Source organism: Phascolarctos cinereus, unplaced genomic scaffold (assembly GCF_003287225.1).
Source record: "Phascolarctos cinereus isolate Bilbo 61053 unplaced genomic scaffold, phaCin_HiC Scaffold_2;HRSCAF=192, whole genome shotgun sequence".
Classification (NCBI taxonomy): domain Eukaryota; kingdom Metazoa; phylum Chordata; class Mammalia; order Diprotodontia; family Phascolarctidae; genus Phascolarctos; species Phascolarctos cinereus.
Window position 1 is genome coordinate 60501699 of NW_027555625.1, and position 17793 is coordinate 60519491.

General features: G+C 56.5%; 1 protein-coding gene across 1 annotated transcript; it reads left to right on the forward strand.

Moving 5' to 3' along the window:
• Positions 1–2977: 2977 nt before the first annotated feature.
• ESRP2 (epithelial splicing regulatory protein 2) lies at positions 2978–17127 on the forward strand. Its single transcript, XM_020989292.2, has 17 exons — positions 2978–3287; positions 3399–3563; positions 3973–4101; positions 10680–10793; positions 10901–11015; positions 11265–11360; positions 11464–11518; positions 11608–11718; positions 11832–11962; positions 12382–12426; positions 12997–13298; positions 13405–13626; positions 13750–13948; positions 14374–14563; positions 14944–15109; positions 15616–15724; positions 16220–17127. The coding sequence occupies exons 1-16, from the start codon at positions 3171–3173 to the stop codon at positions 15703–15705; spliced, it is 2247 nt and encodes a 748-aa protein (XP_020844951.1). The 5' UTR covers positions 2978–3170; the 3' UTR covers positions 15706–15724; positions 16220–17127.
• Positions 17128–17793: the final 666 nt, after the last annotated feature.

A 17793-nucleotide genomic window follows, 5' to 3' on the forward strand; every position in this document is an offset into this window, starting at 1 on the left:
TCGGGGAAGGGGGGGTGATCAGGGTGGGGCCAGGAATCCCCACGACCTGGCTGCTGGACAGAGGTGCCCCACGGTGGCCTGCTGGGGGGAGCTCGATATTGGGTCCCCTCCCTTGCCTCAGTTCTCGGGTAGGTGAGATGATCTCCCCCTCCCTATTTTCCAAGGGGCTTTCAAACGAGGCAGTATTTGTAAAGTGCTCAGCACGGTTCTTGGCCCAGGAGTAGGCGCCACATAAACGCTCATTCCCTACAGTGAGATGATCTCCCCCTCCCCACTTTCCAAGGGTCTTTCAAACGAAGCAATATTTGTAAAGTTCTCAGCACGGTTCGTGGACCTGGAGTAGGCGCCACATGAATGCTCATTCCCTACAGTGAGGTTATCTCCTCCTCCCCACTAAGGGACCCTCTAGCCATGCCGGAGGTGGGGAGTGGGGACAGGGGGATATCCCGAGAAGAATAAAGCATGAGTGTGGAGCTCCGGGGAGGGGAGAAGAAGAGAGGTCCTGGCAGGGCAGGGCCCGGGGTGGGGCGGAGGAGGACGGGGCGCCCGCTGGACAGCCGTCGTCCCGCTCACCTGCGGCCGCGGAGCACGTGGGCCGTCGATTCCCAAACTTCAGGACACTGGCCAAAGGGCGCGAAAGTCTTGGGGGAAGGGGAGGCCAGGTGGCGGAAGGAGCCGCTTGGGACCCCGCCCCGGTCAGGTTACAAATTAGCCCGAGGTCTGGCGCTGGGCTCCGGCTGGGGGACAGGTGGAGAACAGCGGCGGGCAGGCAGGTGGACAGAAAGGCGGGCCGGGGTCTGCACTCTCGGTTCGGAGATTGCCTGGGAGTGAGGGGTCTTTCCCTCCGCCGCCATGCCTCTCTCCCGCCTTCCAACGCCGCATCTTCTGCATGGGGGAGGGGACCATTCCCTGGGGTCTGTTCTAGCTCTCCCGGGCTCAGCTGGCGGCTCCCCTTCTGTTTGGAGAACCTGGATCCAGCCCTCGGGGAGAGCCCTGTCTAGAACAGCCACCGACGCTCCGCTTTCCTCGTCCTGACGCCCAGCTCTGAAAGCCAGCCGGCCACAATCAAACGCAGCATTCGCTTCTGTTTTGTTCTCTGTTCCGGAGCGTTAATCCCGAGGCTTCCCCTTAGATGAGCAGCTCCGAGCCTGCGTGTCTCCTCTCTCAGCCCCCTCCCCTCTTTCTGCACCTAGGATTGGAGCACACAGTAGGCTCGAGAAATGCTTCCGCAGCTGGGAACTAATGCAGTGCATGGACTCGCAGAATTTGAGTGGCCTTAGAGGTCGGTTGCTCTAATTGCTAGTAGTAGGGCCATTATCAAAAACGAGGGTGGGGGTTTGAAGGGCAGCAGGGTGCCTTCCTGCTCCAACATTCTGTGTTCTAAGGGCCCTTTCCGCTCTTCCATTCTGGGATCTTAAGACTGCTGTCTACCTCTACATACCTGCTCCCTGGGTCACGTAGGGAGGAAGTGGCCTAGTGGAGTCGTAGCCCTGGATTTGGAGTCAATGACCTGCGTTTATGTCTTTGCCAACTTACTAGCCCAGGTGACCTTGACTGGGCAAATCATTTTCTGACTCTGAACCTCCTTTTTCTCGTCTGTAAAATGGCGGTAATATTTACACTATGTATTGTTGGGGGCATTCAGTCAACAAGCATCTATTATACACCTGCTAAGTGACAGACACTTTGCAGAGCACTGGGGAATCAAAGAACAGCAAACAACAGTCTGTGCTCTCAAGGAGCTTACAATTTAACAGATGCAAACAACTGTACAGAATAAACAGGATAGTCTGGGAGTAGTCTCAGAGGGGAGGCATTGAGAGTAGACACTGGGAAAGTCTTGTAGAAGGTGGGATTTTACTTAGGACTTGAGGGAGCCAGGGAAGCTGGGGGGGTGCAGAGAGGAGGAGAGAATTCCAGACTTGAGGGACAGCCAGTAAAAATGCTAAGTAGAGAGATGGAATGTCTTGAATGAGGGAGACAGCAAGGAGGCCCATGGATGCTGGATCTCAGAGTATCTGGGAATAAGGTGTGATTAAAGATAGAAAGAAGCCAGGTTATGAAGGATTTTAAAAGCCAGAGGATTTTATATTCGATCCTGGAGGTAATGGGGAGTCACTGGAATATATTGAATAGGGAGGCAGGTGATGTGGTTAGACCTAACTTCCAATGAAAGAGTGTATGCAAAACACTTTGTCAACTTAAAAGTCTTAATAAATAAATTAACATTAGTGTGTCTGGCCTGGGAAAGGCAGCCCCTTCTGAATGTTAACTTAAGCAAATTATCATCAGGGAAAGTAAACTTTGCTGGAGAAGCAGTCTCATAAAGTCCTTCTGTTCTTTGAACAGACAGGCACTAAAACCAAGTTACAGGGAAGGTGCAGGGAGGATTCAGAGATGAATAACACCTGCTTCTTTGCCCTCCAGGAGTCTATAATGTAGGGGAATAGAACCTGGGCACCAATAATTGGAACAGGAGGTGTAATGATGATAATGGAAGTGCTATCGGAGTTCAGATGTTGGGTTATCGTAAGTTCGGGGCTAAAGTCCCCTCAGGTGGACGCTTAGCAGCCACAGAACAAGAGTGGATCTTAATACCGCACTTTAGCGCTGGAAGCTCTAAAGAGGAAGCAGTCCGAGCCAGGACTGACCTGGAGGTGACCCCCGAACAGGGCCTTACTGTCCCCAGGTGACCTCGTACAGGCCCAAGTTGCCATTTTGTCCCCGTTGGGATATTTCCACCGGGCTTCCTGGAATCAGCAGCGTGGGCCGAGGGCCGAGGGCCGCAGGTGAGGGAGGACGTGACTTTGCCGTCCGTCCCCTCCGCCCTCCGGTTGGGGCATTCGGAATCCAGGCGCACCTGGCGGCCGGGGCCAGCGAGGGGCCGGCGGCCTAAACGGAGGGAACCGGGAGGGGCGAGGCCGGGTGGGGGCTGGGGTGGGTGAGTGTGTGTGTTGTCTCCTCTGCCTCCTCCTCTGATCTCCCCAAACCAATCAGGCCAGCTGCGCCGGGCCGATCCTCCCCTCCCCAGGTCCCTCCTCCACCACCCCGCAGGAGCCAATGCCCGCTCCCTAGGGGAGCCGCCTCCAGTCACGTGGCCCGGGCCGGGGCAGGTAACTCCGGCGAGGGCGGGGGCGGTGGGGGGAGCCGGAGCTGGCTGGGCCCTTGCCATGAAGCCAGAGGGGAAGAGCCCTAGCGCGGTCACCTCGCCTCCACTTGGCCCCGCGCGGAGAGGCGGCGGACGCAGGGCTGGAGGCGGCCGGACGGAGCAGCAGCCCTGGCTTCAGGTAGAGCCGCCCCGTCTGGGTTCCCCCCTCCCGGGTCTCACGGGGTCCCCTGTGTCGTGCTCCCGGTGCTCGGTGGGTGTCTCCGGCCCTGACCCGTGTCTTTGATTGTAGCCCTCCCCTCCCCGGGCCATGACGCCGCCGCCTCCTTCTGCGCACCCTGACTCCCTGGTGGTCTTGTTTGGGGCAACCGCTGGTGCTCTGGGGGCTAAACTGGGCTCGGATGAGAGGGAATTAATTCTCTTGGTGTGGCAAGTTGTGGATCTTCACAGCCGGAAGGTAGGGACGGCGGGGCCGCGGCCGGGTCGGTGCTGGTCGGTGGTGGTGGCGGCGCGGCGGCGGCGACGCTGGGGGCTGCGGGCGGGCTCGAGGCGCGCCGGGGCTGGGGGCGGGCGCTCCCGGGCCCCCGTCCCGGAGCCACAAAGGCGAGCCGGCCCTGCCCTCGGGGCGCTTCCCGAGCTGGCCGCGAGCTGCGCGCGCGTTGGCGTGCTGGGGGTGGGGGTGGGGGTCCGGCGGCTCCGGCCGCTCGGGGCCCCCCAGCTGGCTCCTTGGGGTCATGGGGGGGAAGGACGCGGGGCAGGCTTTGGAGGTGGGACGGGAAGGCCGCGGCCCACGGGGCGCGCCGGGGCTGGGGGCCCGGGCCCCCCGCCCGCCGCTGACTGCACCCCCTTTCCCCCCGCGGCCGCAGGTGGGGACCCTGCACAAGTCCCTGGTGCGCGCTGACGACACGGAGCTGAGCGAGCAGTGCAGGGAGGCGAGCGGTCTGAGCGCGGAGGGGCTGGGCCGGGCCGAGCCGCTGGACAAAGTGCTGCAGCAGGTGAAGGGTTAACGTGATTGGGGCTGGGGTCCCCGCCCCTCTCTGGCTTGGCTGCTTAGACTCTCTGCCTCCTCCCCCCCTCAGCACGTGTAGCTTCCCTCTGCCCCCACTTAGTTCAGCAAAGCTCTCCTTTAGGGAAAAACTTCCAGGGAAGGACTCGGCGCCGGAGGGGGGAGGGGAAGGGATCGAAATCTGCTCAGTTTGGGCTACTTCTCTCCCCCTCCTCAAGTATTACCCCTACCCCCGTGAGGCAGTTTGAGGGGATCCCCTGACTTTGGCGGGGGAGGGGGGCAGCTGGGAGTACTTGGGAGTTCCAAAGAGGTCTTGTTTTTGACGCAGAAGAGAGCTGGGTCGTTTTTTGTTTTATTTTTTGGGGGGTTCCAGTGTATATTGGGTGTCTGGGAAAATTCAGGTGGGGGTGTTGTGTTGGGGGGGTTGGCTGCCCCCTTGTAGTTAAGCCAAACCTGCCAGGGCAGTAGAACTAGTTTCTGTTGTTTTAAACTCTCAGTGACTGGGGTGATTTTTTGGGGAGGAGGGGTGGGAGTTTCTGCGAGGGGGGAAGAGTACTTCAGGGATGGGGGTGAGCCCCTTCTCCTGTCCAGCCTGGTCCCCTGCCCTGGATGTGGGGATGGGGGAGGGCAGGCTGTCCCCTCCAACTTTCGCAGGTCTGAGCTTGTCCTTGGTTTCACCAGAGGTTGGGGGTATATTATCCCTGCCTTTCCTATGAACCCCTTTATGACTTGAGCTACCGGGTCCAAGGCAGGTGGGATGGCAGGAAGGCCCCTAGGGGGGTGGGTGGGCATGGTGGGGTGGAGTAGGTAATTCAAGGGCCTGGGAAGAAACAGATTTTCCTGTCACAGTGGGGCTGGGCCAGGCATCAGGCCTAGGCTTGGGATCCAGCCTGGTGGGAAAAGCACATTTGGGAGAGCTGATGGTGCCTTTCATTTCTGCCTTGTGCTACCCTCATCATGGGTCTTTGAGGCCTGATCTCTGTTCTCTGTAGTATTTTTGCATGGTCCCCTTTCCTCCTGATCTAGGAAGGGCCATATCTTTCCTCTTAAGTTTCCCCTCCTCCTTCCCAAATTCAGTCATGCCCCAGGGGAAGCTCATAGTTGTATGCCTAACGTTAGAGGGGAGATGCTCAGCATTTTTCGCGCCTTCCTTCCTGCCCCCCCCCAAATATTTCAGATATAGCAGGGGCCTAGACTGGTGGACCTCTTCTGGGATCTATAGGTGACTCAAAAAGCTGGTGTGGGTGTGAGACTTTCATAGGCTTCAGTGGGGTATAATTTAAAGAGCACTGGTTTTACAATCAGAAGACTAGGTTTTGAATCCTGGTTCTACCATTTGCCTATCTCCTCCAGCCTCAGTTTCCTCATCTAATGAGGTAGTAGGTGTTTTTTTTTTCCTCTAGAGTCCCTTACATTTCATAGGTTCAGTGAATTTTCCCACCTCCACCCCTCTCTGATGGCAACTTGCCCTGACCTCTGAATAGGGAGGATAAGGTAGGGACAGGTTGTTTGGGTTCCTGGCTCCTTGCTGACTAAATGTGCCTGTGGGCTTCTGCTTGTGCTCTCAGGGGGCCCTACCCACTACATACATATCCCAGGTCACCCCATTGGTACTTGAGTCTAGGGGGGAGCATTCAGCCCTTGATTCCTGGGTTTGAGGGGAGGGAACTTGGATATCTGTCCTTTAGCTTATTGGCAGGGAGTGATGAGACAACCTTAGGGAATCCTAGCTATTGGTCAGGAGAGGGGGATATGCTGCACAGAATGGGGACTTATTTAATCATAGGGGAACCATGAGGTTGCTAACCGCTATGATCTCCCCTACCCGCAAGACCAGAGGTTCCTCCCTAGGAAAAGGAGATCCTTTTCTGGGGGATGGGGCTGGTGATGGATAAAAAGCCTGGTGGTCCGTCATCTTGGCCATTTGTCTGTGGGAGAAGGCCCCTTTTACTTTTGGGGGGCAGATGAGGACAGGAACAGTTTGGGAGTGGATTTTGAGTGTTTGAATAGACACTGATGGCCTGGATCCCTCTCCATTATGCCCTTCCCACCCCATCAAGGCAAGGCTGCTACCTTGCCAATATTTGTATTCATGACATTCCCACTTGAGAGTTCAGGTCTTGCTTGGTGTCTGGGTCTGGGTATGTCAGCCTGCCTCTCCCGCTTTCCCGAAACCCCTTTTCATTCTCAGTTTTGCTTTATAGGGTAGGGGAAAGTGACTCATTTTTCATGATTCCTCGCTCCCTCCCTTTCCCAATGGAAATAGCTTGATCAGCACTGGAGGTGGGGTGGGGAACAAGTCAAGAGTGAGAAAAATTGGGTGTGATGGGTTCCTCGTCCCCTAAGGTAATCAGTTGGAGGTTCCATGATTCTCCAGTAGGGCAGTTTCCAGCGGAGATTCTCCTTTGACTTGGGAGGCCCAGGGACCTTGTTGGGTAGGATGGGAAATGGAGCTCTTCACCCTCTTGATGTTCTTATTTGTGGCTTCTGACCCCAGTCTTTCTAAGCTATATATCCCTACTACTTTCCCAGCTTCTCCATAAGGGGGAAGGGACAACAGTGGCCTCACATTTGGCCCCAGTGGAGCATGCTAGGGAGGAAGGAGCCTTAGCCTTGGAGTCCAAAGTCCTTGGTTCAGATTCTACCTTTAAAATAAGGGGATGGGAATAGAGAATCTCTAAAGTGTCCCCCAGTTCTCACATCCTGGGATCTAGGGGGTGGAGGCTAGGCAGGGCTGTTTGGGAATGGGCCTTGCTCGTCCTAAGTAGACACTTGGGAACCAAGGATTGGTGATTGCTATGTTGTAGGCTGGTCAACAGAGGCAGTATCTAGGAGTTCTCATGCTCTGTTCCCATTAGCCCTGTTCCTTTGTCTTTTCTGTAGAAGGGTGTCTTCTAGGAGGCAGTTAGGTGGCATAATGGATTTCCTGGGGTTAGGAAGACCCGAGTTCAAATCCTGCCTCATAGACTAGCTTCGTGACCTTGGGCAAGTCACTTAACCTCTTCCTTGGTTTCTCCAGTTGTAAAATGAGGATAATCTCACAGGGTTGTTGTGAGATAATATGTGTAAGTGCTTATTAGCCCAGTGCCGAGCACATAGTAAGTGCTTAATAAATGCTTATTCCCTCCCCTGCTGATCTCTCCCTGGGAGGTGGCCCGCTTTCTGTGTTCTGGGTCCCTAGATTGGGAGCCCTGGCATATAAACGTGCCAGTGAAGGTGTGTGGGCAGAGGCCTCCACCATGAGAACGCTCCCTTTGCGGAGGCTGGCCTAGCCCAAACTCCCAACTGTGGGGAGACGCCTTAGCGAGCCCAGGCCTGTCTGAGCCTGGGCGCCGCCTCTGCCCCTAGCCTTGTGGGTTCCCTTGCTTAAGTCTCCTGCTGTCTCCCTTTCTCAAACGCTGCTCTTTGGATCAGATTCAGCATTTATTAAGTGTCTGTTAAGTGCAGGACCCCCTACACTTGCTGTCAGTGAGTATTAAGTGTCTGCTGTGTGCCGGGCATTGTTCTGAGGGTACGACATGGGGATCCCTTCTGCCAAGGATACAAAGATGGCCTGCCTTCAGGGAGGAGCTGAGAGAGAGAGAGAGAGAGAGAGTGAGAGAGAGTGAGTGTGTGTGTGTGTGTTGTATAGTGTAAATGTGATGTGTAAACAGATGCCCCACTGCAAGGTAGTAGGTAATTAAAGGTACAAATGAGGAGCAGGCAGAGATCTGGGAGCTTGAAGGAGAGAGCTCTTTTACTGAGGCTGGAAAGCTTGCTTCCTGGGGGAGGGAGGTGGTGTCCCAGGTGGCCCTGGCACGGCAGGAGGGAGGGACAAAAGGGTTTCAGCCCGTTCAAAGCCTGGTGTTTGGTTGGAGCAGAGGGATGAAGCCGGGAGAGCAGGGAATGACCGGTGACAGAGAGGAGGCAGGTGCCCTTGCAATGCAGGCAGTTTGAAGGGTGTAAGGTGAAATGAGGCTGGGCAGGTAGGCCCCAGAGCCTCTTGGTAGAGGGCCTTGAACGTCTGGCTTAAGGACGTTCGGTGGGGGAGGGCAGGCCTTCAGACTTCCATCAGCTTCAGTTAGAACCAGCATCTTGGGAGGGAGGGCCCCCGTCCACTCTGATGAGCTGATGACCTTCCCCCAGGATGGGGAGATCATGGCATTGGGGTTGAAGACCCAGAGGAACAAATGTCTTGGTTGAGGGGAAGGCCTGCTTTTCCTCGTTCCTAGCTCTGTAACCTTGAGTAAGTCTCTTACCTCTGGGTCTCTATAAACATAATACCTGTAGCATCTTCTCATGGAGTTGCTAAAAGGATCCAATCAGAGGTGTTCAGATAGGCTCTTTTTCTTTAAGCAGGAGGGTACCAGACATCAGTGGAGTATCATTGTAATTTTTTCAGGTGAACTGAGGCTCAGAAAGGGATAGACCTGAGCTGCTTGACAGTTTTTTTTAAAATTTTTAGGCAATTGGGGTTAAGTGACTTGCCCAGGGTCACACAGCTAGCAAGTGTCAAGTGTTTGGTCTGAAGCCAGATTTGAACTCAGGTCCTCCTGACTTCAGGGCCAGTGCTCTATCCACTGTGCCACCTAGCTGCCCCTTGACAGTTTTGTTTTTGTTTTTTAACCCTCTCTCCCATCCCCACCCCCAGCCCCCACCTCCAGTTTCCTAAGCAAACACTGCCTAGTACTCGGTGGATGTCAATACAGCCAGGGCCAAAGCTCATTCTGTCCTGGAAGGTTTGTCCTTGGGGAAGGGGCAGTCTGTTAGCCAGTCCCTGAGTCAGGCAGGCTTCTCTCTGGGCTCTGTCCATGGCTCTGGGGGCTGTGAAAAGGGGCTCTGAGGTGAGGCGGGAGCTCTACTAAGGCTCGTCTGACGTCCCCTCTGAAGCCTCTGCTGCTTGGCGTTGGCCCATGGAGAGCTAGGGGCAGGGCTGGGGTTGTCTGTTTGTTTTGTTTTTTGTTTTTGATCCAGTGTAGCCAGGATTTAGGCCCTAGATCTTTCTGTGGTTCTCTTCATGGCCTGGGCCCCAGAATTGCCCAAGATTAGAGCTTGTACTGGCTGAGCACACAGGTGACTCCACTGGGTTTATAGATCTGGGGTTCCCTCCCGTCTCCCTTTCTCTGTCCCTCTGTCTCACAGGGGATGTTTTTAGGGCCACTTGGCTAGCTCCTAATCTGGGCCCCAGAGTCCCAGGGATGGGGAATGAGATGAAACTGTTGAGGTGGGTCCTGGACACAGGCTTTCAGTAAACAGCTGCTGGCATTCTTTTGCTGCCTTCTCTCCATCTCTTAATTTCTCGTTATTCTTTGGGGAGGGGGAGGCAGTTATTGGGCTCATTTATAGGGGGCATTTATAGTGCTTTAAGGTATATAAAGCATTTTACAAATATTGCATTCGATCCTCCCCACAACCTTGGGAGGTAGATGTGCTATTACTATCCCCATTTTACAGATGAAACAACCGAGGTTAAGTGACTTGCCCAGGGTTACCCTGTTAAGTGTCTGAAGATAGGTTTGAACTCAGGACTCCAGGTCTAGAACTCTATCCATTGTATCACCTGGGTGCCTCACTGTGCACCCTCATGAAAGCTGTGCTGGGTGTTCATTTCTTGGATTTCCTTCAGGCCCAAAACCTCCCCCCTTCCCCATCTGAACTGGGTCCAGGGTAGTAGCCAGTTTGATCCGTGGAAAGGCGGTGGGGGGAAGTCTATTCCCATCCTGTTCCCCCAAACCCCACACACTCCCAACCCATTCCCCCAAACACACACACTCTCTCCAGGTGTGGCCCAGTGACAGAATCTTGCTGGACCAGTTTTTCAACCTGAATGTTCTCTTATCCTCCCCAATCCCTTGGTTAATGTGGACAGATGTGGCCACGTGTCTTGTGCACTCAAGCTTGAGTGAGTGTGTGTGTGCGAGAGAGAGCTCCACACACACACACACACACACACACACACACACTCTCTCTCTCTCTCAAGTGGCTGGTGTTTAGTGTAGGAGACATACTTGGGGGTGGAGGGGAAGCAGGGTGTCTAAGGCTAAGGCCCTGGTAATTTCAAAGATTCCTCCTCCCTTCCCCCCCATACACACATCTGATTTCTTCAAGGGTCCTCGCCTTCCTAGAGGAAGAGGGAGTTCTAGGGGTTTACTTTGGTGCTTTTGGGGGTATTGGGAGAAGACCCATTCAAGGGCAGTAGGTTTTTTTGTTCAGTGGTTGCCTTCAGAAGGCTGATGCACTGTGGCCTGCTTTCTCCTGGTCTCAGGCCTGGACTGGGGTGGGGAAGCACTGGGAGCCACTGGGGTGTTTGCCAAGCAGGATAGGACTGAAGCAAGCCCAAGCCTCCTGTTCCTTCCCAGCTCCTGGCCCTGAGGAGGGAGGCCTGCTCTCCTCATCCTACAGCCCAACCAGTTACTCCGGCTTGGACCCTGGGGGCCCCCCCTCACCCCCAGACCTCTCCCTTCATGCTCCAGGCTGCCGGGTCCCCGCCTGGGCAGGCCAGGGGAGGAAGAAGTCGGGAGAGAGTTGGGGAATGGCGGGCGTGCCCGGGCCGTGCCGCTGACCAGCGCCCTCGTCTTCCTCCTCCAGTTCTCACAGTTGGTGCTTGGGGATGTGGAGCTCCTGGGTGGAGGCTCCTACTCGCTCTGCACAGATGGGCCGCTCCTGGTTCGACAGGTCCTCCACCCGGAGGCTTCCAGAAAGGTGTGAGGCGGGATGGGGAGACTCTGGGTGCTGGCGAGCCCTCGGGACGGGCTTTTGGGCTCTGCTTTCTGCCTCTCAGCTCACCACCCCCACCCCCTCGCCCTCAGAACCTGGTGCTCCCCGACTCCTTCTTCTCCTTCTACGATCTGCGTAGGCAGTTCCACGTGCGGCGGCCTGAGGCTGGCCCAGCCCGAGACCTCACCGTTTCTACCATGGCCCAGAGTATCCTTACCCTCCCTTGATCTCTCTTGGGGAGAACTAAGCAGAAATCAGCTGTGGTTGGAAGGGGGTGTGTCCGTGTCCGTGGGCGTGTCCTTGCTCTGTGTCCCCACAGAACTTGGAGACGCTCGGGGCCTCAGGAGAGGGCCTGGGGACCCCTGTGGCCATGGGCACAGGGTGTGTGCTGTCCCTGTGGTTGTTCACTTCCACGTAGAGAGAGTTTTCCTTCACACATCCCCTCCAACTTCCCAGACTTGGGGCTGGAAACAGATGCTGCTGAGGATGACTTTGGTGTGTGGGAAGTGAAGACCATGGTGACCATCATCTGCCATCTCCTCTCAGAACAGAGTGAGTGCCCCGCTCCGGCGCTGCCCCTGGCACTCTCGGTCCCCCTTTGTGCCATGAGGCCGTCCTCCCGAGCCCCCGCCCCTCATCCGTTTCTCTCTCTCAGATCACAGCTTTATGGAGCCTGAAATCGTCAAGTGCAAGTATGACTCTGGACCCTGGTAAGATGCCTGGGGCCGGGAAGGGAGAGGGGCCCGGGCGGTCCTGAGGAGGGGCCTCCTGACGGCGCTTCGCTTTTGTCCCTCCGCAGCAGCAAGGCCGAGGTAGTGGACAACGAGACGGTCGTCCGAGCGAGAGGCCTTCCGTGGCAGTCCTCTGACCAGGACATAGCCCGGTTCTTCAAGGGGCTCAACATCGCCAAGTGAGGGGGCCGTGGGGGACGTGGAGGGGAGGATAGGACGTCGCCCACCTGCAGGGGGAGAGGGGCGCCCCTGGGAGCCTGGCGTGACCGTGCCATCTCTGACCCCCTCCCAGGGGTGGTGTGGCACTGTGCCTGAATGCCCAGGGCCGGAGGAATGGGGAAGCGCTCGTGCGATTTGTGGACTCGGAGCAGAGAGACCTGGCCTTGGAGCGTCACAAGCACCACATGGGCGCCCGATACATTGAGTGTGTGTGTGTGTGTGTGTGTGTGTGTGTGTGTGTGTGGAGAGGGTGGTGTGTGTGTGTCTCTATGTATGTGTGTGGGTGTGTGTGGAGAGGGTGGTGGGTGTGTGTGTGTGTGGGTGTGTGGAGAGGGTGGTGTGTGTCTCTGTATGTATGTTTGTGTGTGTGTGTGTGTCTGGGTGTGTGTGGAGAGGGTGGTGTGTGTGTGTGTCTCTATGTATGTGTATGTGTGTGTGTGTGTCTGTGTATATATGGGGGGTGTGGAGAGGGTGGGGTGTGTGTGTGTGTTGTGTGTGTGTGTTTGTGGAGAGGGTGGTGTGTGTCTCTGTGTGTATGTATATGTATGTGTGTGAAGAAGGTGGGGTGGGCCTGGGGGCTGCTTACGCCAAGCTAACAGGCGTGTGTGTGCCTCCTACTTGGCAGGTGTACAAAGCCTCAGGGGAAGAGTTCCTCAAGATTGCAGGGGGTGAGTGACTGCTGCTGGGGAAGGGGATGGGGGAAGGAGAAGACGGGAGAGCCAGGTTCTGGTTCTCTTAAGGCCGTTGATCCGCGTAGCCTTAGACAAGTGGCTTCTTTTTGGACCTTAGAAATCTCTGTAGTCTTATAGCTGGGAGATGGTGTGAACCTGGCGGAGGCTTCTGGTGACTAGTCTGTTCCGTGCCAGGCACTCTGCTGAGCACTTTATAAACACGATTTCACTGGAGCCTCTCAGCAGCCCTGGGAGGCTGTTATTACCCCATTTTACAGTTGAAGCTGAGGCGGAGTGGCTGTCTGAGGGTTGCCCAGCGCTCTGTCCACTGAGCTGCCCAGGCGCCTTATGACTCGACAGGGGGACCCTGTTACTTCCTTGGCAGTGTCCTGGGGTTTGGCACACACCAGGCTGTCCCGCTTCTTCACCGTGTGACTTTGGGAAAGTCATTTACCTTCTCTGGGCCTGTTTTCCCTGGGTGGAACCCATGTCCTCTTGAGTCCTAAACCTCTGGTCTGCCTCTTCCCCCCCTCCCTGTGTCTCCTTCCACATCTGTTCGTTCCCCAGGCACGTCCCATGAGGTTGCCCAGTTCTTGTCTCGGGAGGACCAGGTGATCATTCGCATGCGGGGGCTACCATTCACAGCCACGCCGGCAGACGTGCTGGCCTTCCTGGGTCCCGAGTGCCCAGTGACCGGCGGTGCCGAGGGCCTGCTCTTTGTCCGCTACCCGGATGGGCGCCCCACGGGTGACGCCTTCGCCCTCTTTGCCTGCGAGGAGCTGGCTCAGAGCGCGCTCCGTAAGCACAAGGGCATCCTCGGCAAACGCTATATCGAGCTGTTCCGGAGCACGGCGGCCGAGGTTCAGCAGGTATCGGCCGACGGCCGCCCCAGTCCCTGCGGCGATCCCGGTGGAGGGAGGTGTGTCCGCCTGCCGTCTGACACACCCTCTGCGCCTCCCCTTTGGTTTCCATCAGGTCCTGAACCGCTACATGTCAAGCCCGCTGATCCCGACGCTCCCAGCCCCTCTGATCCCCGTGCTGCCTGCCCCGTTCCCCTTGGCGGGGGCGGGCGTGCGGGACTGTGTTCGTCTGCGGGGCCTGCCTTACACTGCCAGCATTGACGACATCCTGGGCTTCCTGGGCGAGGCAGCCGGAGATATCCGGCCCCATGGGGTGCACATGGTGCTAAATCAGCAGGTGAACAGGGCGGACCTGGCGGGGGGCAGGAAAGGGTGTCCTGAAGAAGGAGGGGAGCGGCCGGGAGGCAGGTGGCCATGTGGAACGGCCTGCAGGGGAATAAACGAGCGTTGGCACGTGCAGGGCCGGCCATCCGGAGATGCCTTTATCCAGATGAAGTCCGCAGACCGGGCACTTGTGGCCGCCCAGCGGTGCCACAAAAAAATGATGAAAGAACGCTATGTGGAGGTTTTTCCCTGCTCCGGGGAGGAGATGAGCCTTGTGCTGATGGGGGGTACTCTGAGCCGAAGTGGCATGTCCCCCCCACCCTGCAAGTTGCCCTGTGAGTGAATGCCTTCATTGTCTCTCCACCACCACTGTCCTGGGCTGCTGGGGCATCAGGGTGGGTTTCCTTTCAAGTGGGAGGTCAGAGCCCTCCTGTAAAAGCTTGGGGAATTAGGAAGGGCGCTTATTTGGAGCAGGTAGAACTTTTTGTCTTGCCATGGAACAGGGAAGACATTTCTTTTTCCCTCCTTACTCTGGGACTGACTTCTGACTAGGAGAAAAGGAGTGTGTGTGTGTGTGGGGGGGGGGGCCTGGCTTTGATTCAGCCCCATGGTCTTTTGTCTACCCCAATAGCAGTCAGGATTTAGGTATGAAACCCGCTTCTGACACTGTTCTTTGGGACTTCTCTCTGAGCACCTCATTCATCTTCCATACAATGAGGGAAGTTAACTCTATATCTTGGCCCATGTTTTTTCTTCCCAGGTCTCTCCCCGCCCACATATGCTGCCTTCCAGACAGCCACAGCTGTGATCCCCACTGAGGCCACGGCCGCCCTCTATCCCCCATCAGCCCTTCTCCCTGCGGCTAGGGCTCCCTCGGCCCCAACCCCCGTCACCTACTACCCCCCGCCAGCCACTCAGCTCTACATGAACTACACGACCTATTACCCCAGGTATGAGTGGGGCTGCCCTGGGGGATCTGGTGCATGGGCCTCAGAGCAGCTCTGGGCACCTCCTTCCCCACCTCTCTGACCCTCACAAACTCCTGACGCTCCTTCTTTCCCCTTCTCTCGTTCCATCCCCCACAATGCCAGTGCCTCTCTGCCCCTGACAAATACACCAATCTGGGCCCACTTGGTGGGTCCTTTCTTCCTTACCCCATGCTCCAAGCCTCTGAGACTAAGTGTTTGTAGCTGGGAGTGACTGGTAGGTGAGCTACCCTGGGGCAGAGCAGGGGGATGAGAGGAAGGAAGCTGGCCTCTGACTATACTGCCCCAGCCTACTGCCTACCTCCCCCTTCTCTTTAGAGACCTCTCGTTTTCCTCCTCCTCAGCCCCCCAGTCTCTCCTACTACTGTGGGCTACCTCACCGCTCCCTCGGCAGCTGTGGCCCCAGCCCCTGCCTCTGTCCTGCAGCAGCCAGGAGCCCTGGTGAGGATGCAGGGACTCCCGTACACAGCTGGCGTGAAGGACATTCTCAGTTTCTTCCAGGGCTACCAGGTGAGTCCCCTTGGTCCCAGAGCCTTCCCTGGACAGTGGCCCCAGCGTGGTGACCCGTTCTTCTTAGTCCCGGTCTCCAGAGGGAGAGGGATGGTCGCTCCCCGGGGCCTGAGAGATTCTGGTTTGGTGATGGGCTTGGAGATCAGCCTGGGAAGATAAATTTGCTTCTCTTGGTCTTAAGGTTTACAAAGTCCCTTTCTTTGGAGGGAGATCATGCAGATATTAGCCCTAGTGTGCAGATGAGGAGGCTGAGCATGAACGTGCCTGGCCCAGCCCTAAACAGAGACTCTTAACTCTAGTGCCCGCGTTCTTACCATGCAAAGAGTGGGTCTCTTCTCTCTGCCCTGGGGCTGGCACACCTCAGCTAAGGGGCCCAGGGTAAATAGAGGCTACAGGGTTCCCCTTGAGCCTCGCTCTGAGATGAACCCCCCAGAATCTGCCCTTCTGACATTGCACCCTCACCTCCATCTTGGCATCCTCCCTGATCCCTCTGTCACCTTCTGTAGCTTGCCCCCGATGACTACGCCAATCTGGTCCCAGTTGGTGACCCCCCCCGCCCTGTTCTACAAGCCCCCAAAGAGTGGGTGTGCTTGTAGCTGTGAGGGACCCGAGAAGGTAAGAGGCCGTGGGGGGCCCCTTGCCTCCTGCCTGGCTGTTGGGCTCTGACCGCTCCACTAATCAACTGGTTCTTCTTGCCAATCAGCTAACCCAAGGGCCTTGGTGGGTGTGCTGTGATTGTGGGACCTGCTGGGATAATGGGGGTGGGGGCAGTGATCTTTTTCCAACTTTTTAAAAAACAGATTTTTCTGTCCCTGGCTCCTTAAGACTTTCTGTTGCTCTGCTTCCATATTCCCTCCTGTTCATAATGTGACGGTGGTGGGATTATAACATGTTTGTAGTGATGTAAGGTTCACATGGGTTGCAGGGCTATCTCTTCCGATTGCCTAGGAGCCACTCTGGACTAGGGTGGCTGGCCAGGTAGACTTGACTTCCTGTGCCTCCACCCCAGCCTGGCCCAGTCCCCTCATGCCTTGCAGCTACAACCCCACACCCTCTTCCCGCTGACTTCTTCTGGAGGACTCAGCCCCTGCTCCCCCTGTCCCCCCACAGCTCCCAGCAGACTCTGTCCTGGTCCTCCACAGCTTTAGCGGCCGGCCTCGGGGCGATGCCCTCGTCACCTTTCCCAGCCTGGATGCTGCACGTCGGGCGGTGGCTGAGGAACACGGCCGGACCCTGGGTGGTCAGCATGTCCAACTCTCCCTGGTATGACCCAGTATGCCAGGGGAGAGGGTCTAGACCCTTTTGTCTCTGACACCCAAGTGCCTTGAAGGGGAGAGGGGTGGAAGGGGCCTTCCTTCCTTCCCCCCTCCCCTCAAACAGCCCCTTCCCCTGTATAACCTGTGATCCTTGCCTCCTGCTCTCAGCTCCCCCAGCCTTTGAGTTCTGCAGAGGTGGACGACCCAATCCCTTTCTCCCCTCAGTAGTTATGGGTGGCCTTGGGTTCCTAGCCCTTTGTGCCCATCCTGAAGCTTGGCCTCAAGTTTAGGGGGTTGGGGTGAACAGCCCAAAGTGGGGCCTCCTCCCCACCCTCTGCACTGCCAGGCTGTAACCCTTTTAAGTTATATATATTTTTTTAATTTAAGCCAATGCAGAAGGGAGTCCCTGTTTACACATGTGTGCACATTGTACATTGTGCCTATATGTGGGACTGCTCTGGTCAAGACTGTGCATGGTCCAGGGTTTGTGGGTTGTAGGCCTGTCTAGCCCCAAGGATAGAAATGGGCTGCGTCCCTGTGTCCATCTGTTGTGGCTTGTTTCAGAGGAGACCCAAGCTGTGGCCCTTATTCTTCCCCTTGAAGAAAAGGGAGCCCCAAGGCCTGACCTCCCTCTCCCCCCATGGGTGTGAGTACGGGGTAGGTAGGGCTGGGAAGAGCATCCCCTTCTCATCCTGTATTGACCCAGACAGGCAGCCTTAGGCCTGAAGGGAGGAGGCCTTTGAATAAAAGATGGAAACACTAGCACTGCTTCTGTCCTGATTCCGAACCCATCCCCTTGGGGAGGATGTTTGGAGATGCTGATGGGGGGAATCCACGTCCTAATAATACACAGAACTGGGGCCCTTAGGTATCATCAACTCATTTTAAAACCAAGGAAACAGGCCATAAGGAGAGACTTGCCTACCAGGTAATTGAATGGACTCTGTTTAATGTCCAGCGCTTCTTCCTGGCACGGTTTTCTGTTACTGCGCTCTGTACCTCCCAGGCTTGTAACTGAGGGTTTCTGCTTCACTCCCCCCCCCCTCGCCCCCCACCTGGAAAAATGTGGACTACATATCTCTCAATGTCCCTGCGGGGCTCGGGAGCTAGTGACTGCTGTTTTGCCCAGCAGAGGGCACTCCGGGATCATGGGCCGAAAGCCTGGGACACAACCTAAGCACAGTCCTGTCCTCTTTCCCCAGCCCTTCCAAAGTTGGTGCCATTGGGGGGTGGGTTGGGCGAGCTGTTGACTGAGCAGGCTTAGTCTGGAAGGCCACTGAGAAAAGATGATGAGGGTGTTGATAAGTTTCTTGGGCGAGGGGGATGGATGTTTGGAAAAGGGAAAGATTGCCCCCTTCTGGGGTTGGGAAGAAGGTGTTGCTTAGGTGATGGGCGTGATAGCCACTCAGTGTCTGTTTAGGGCCCAGC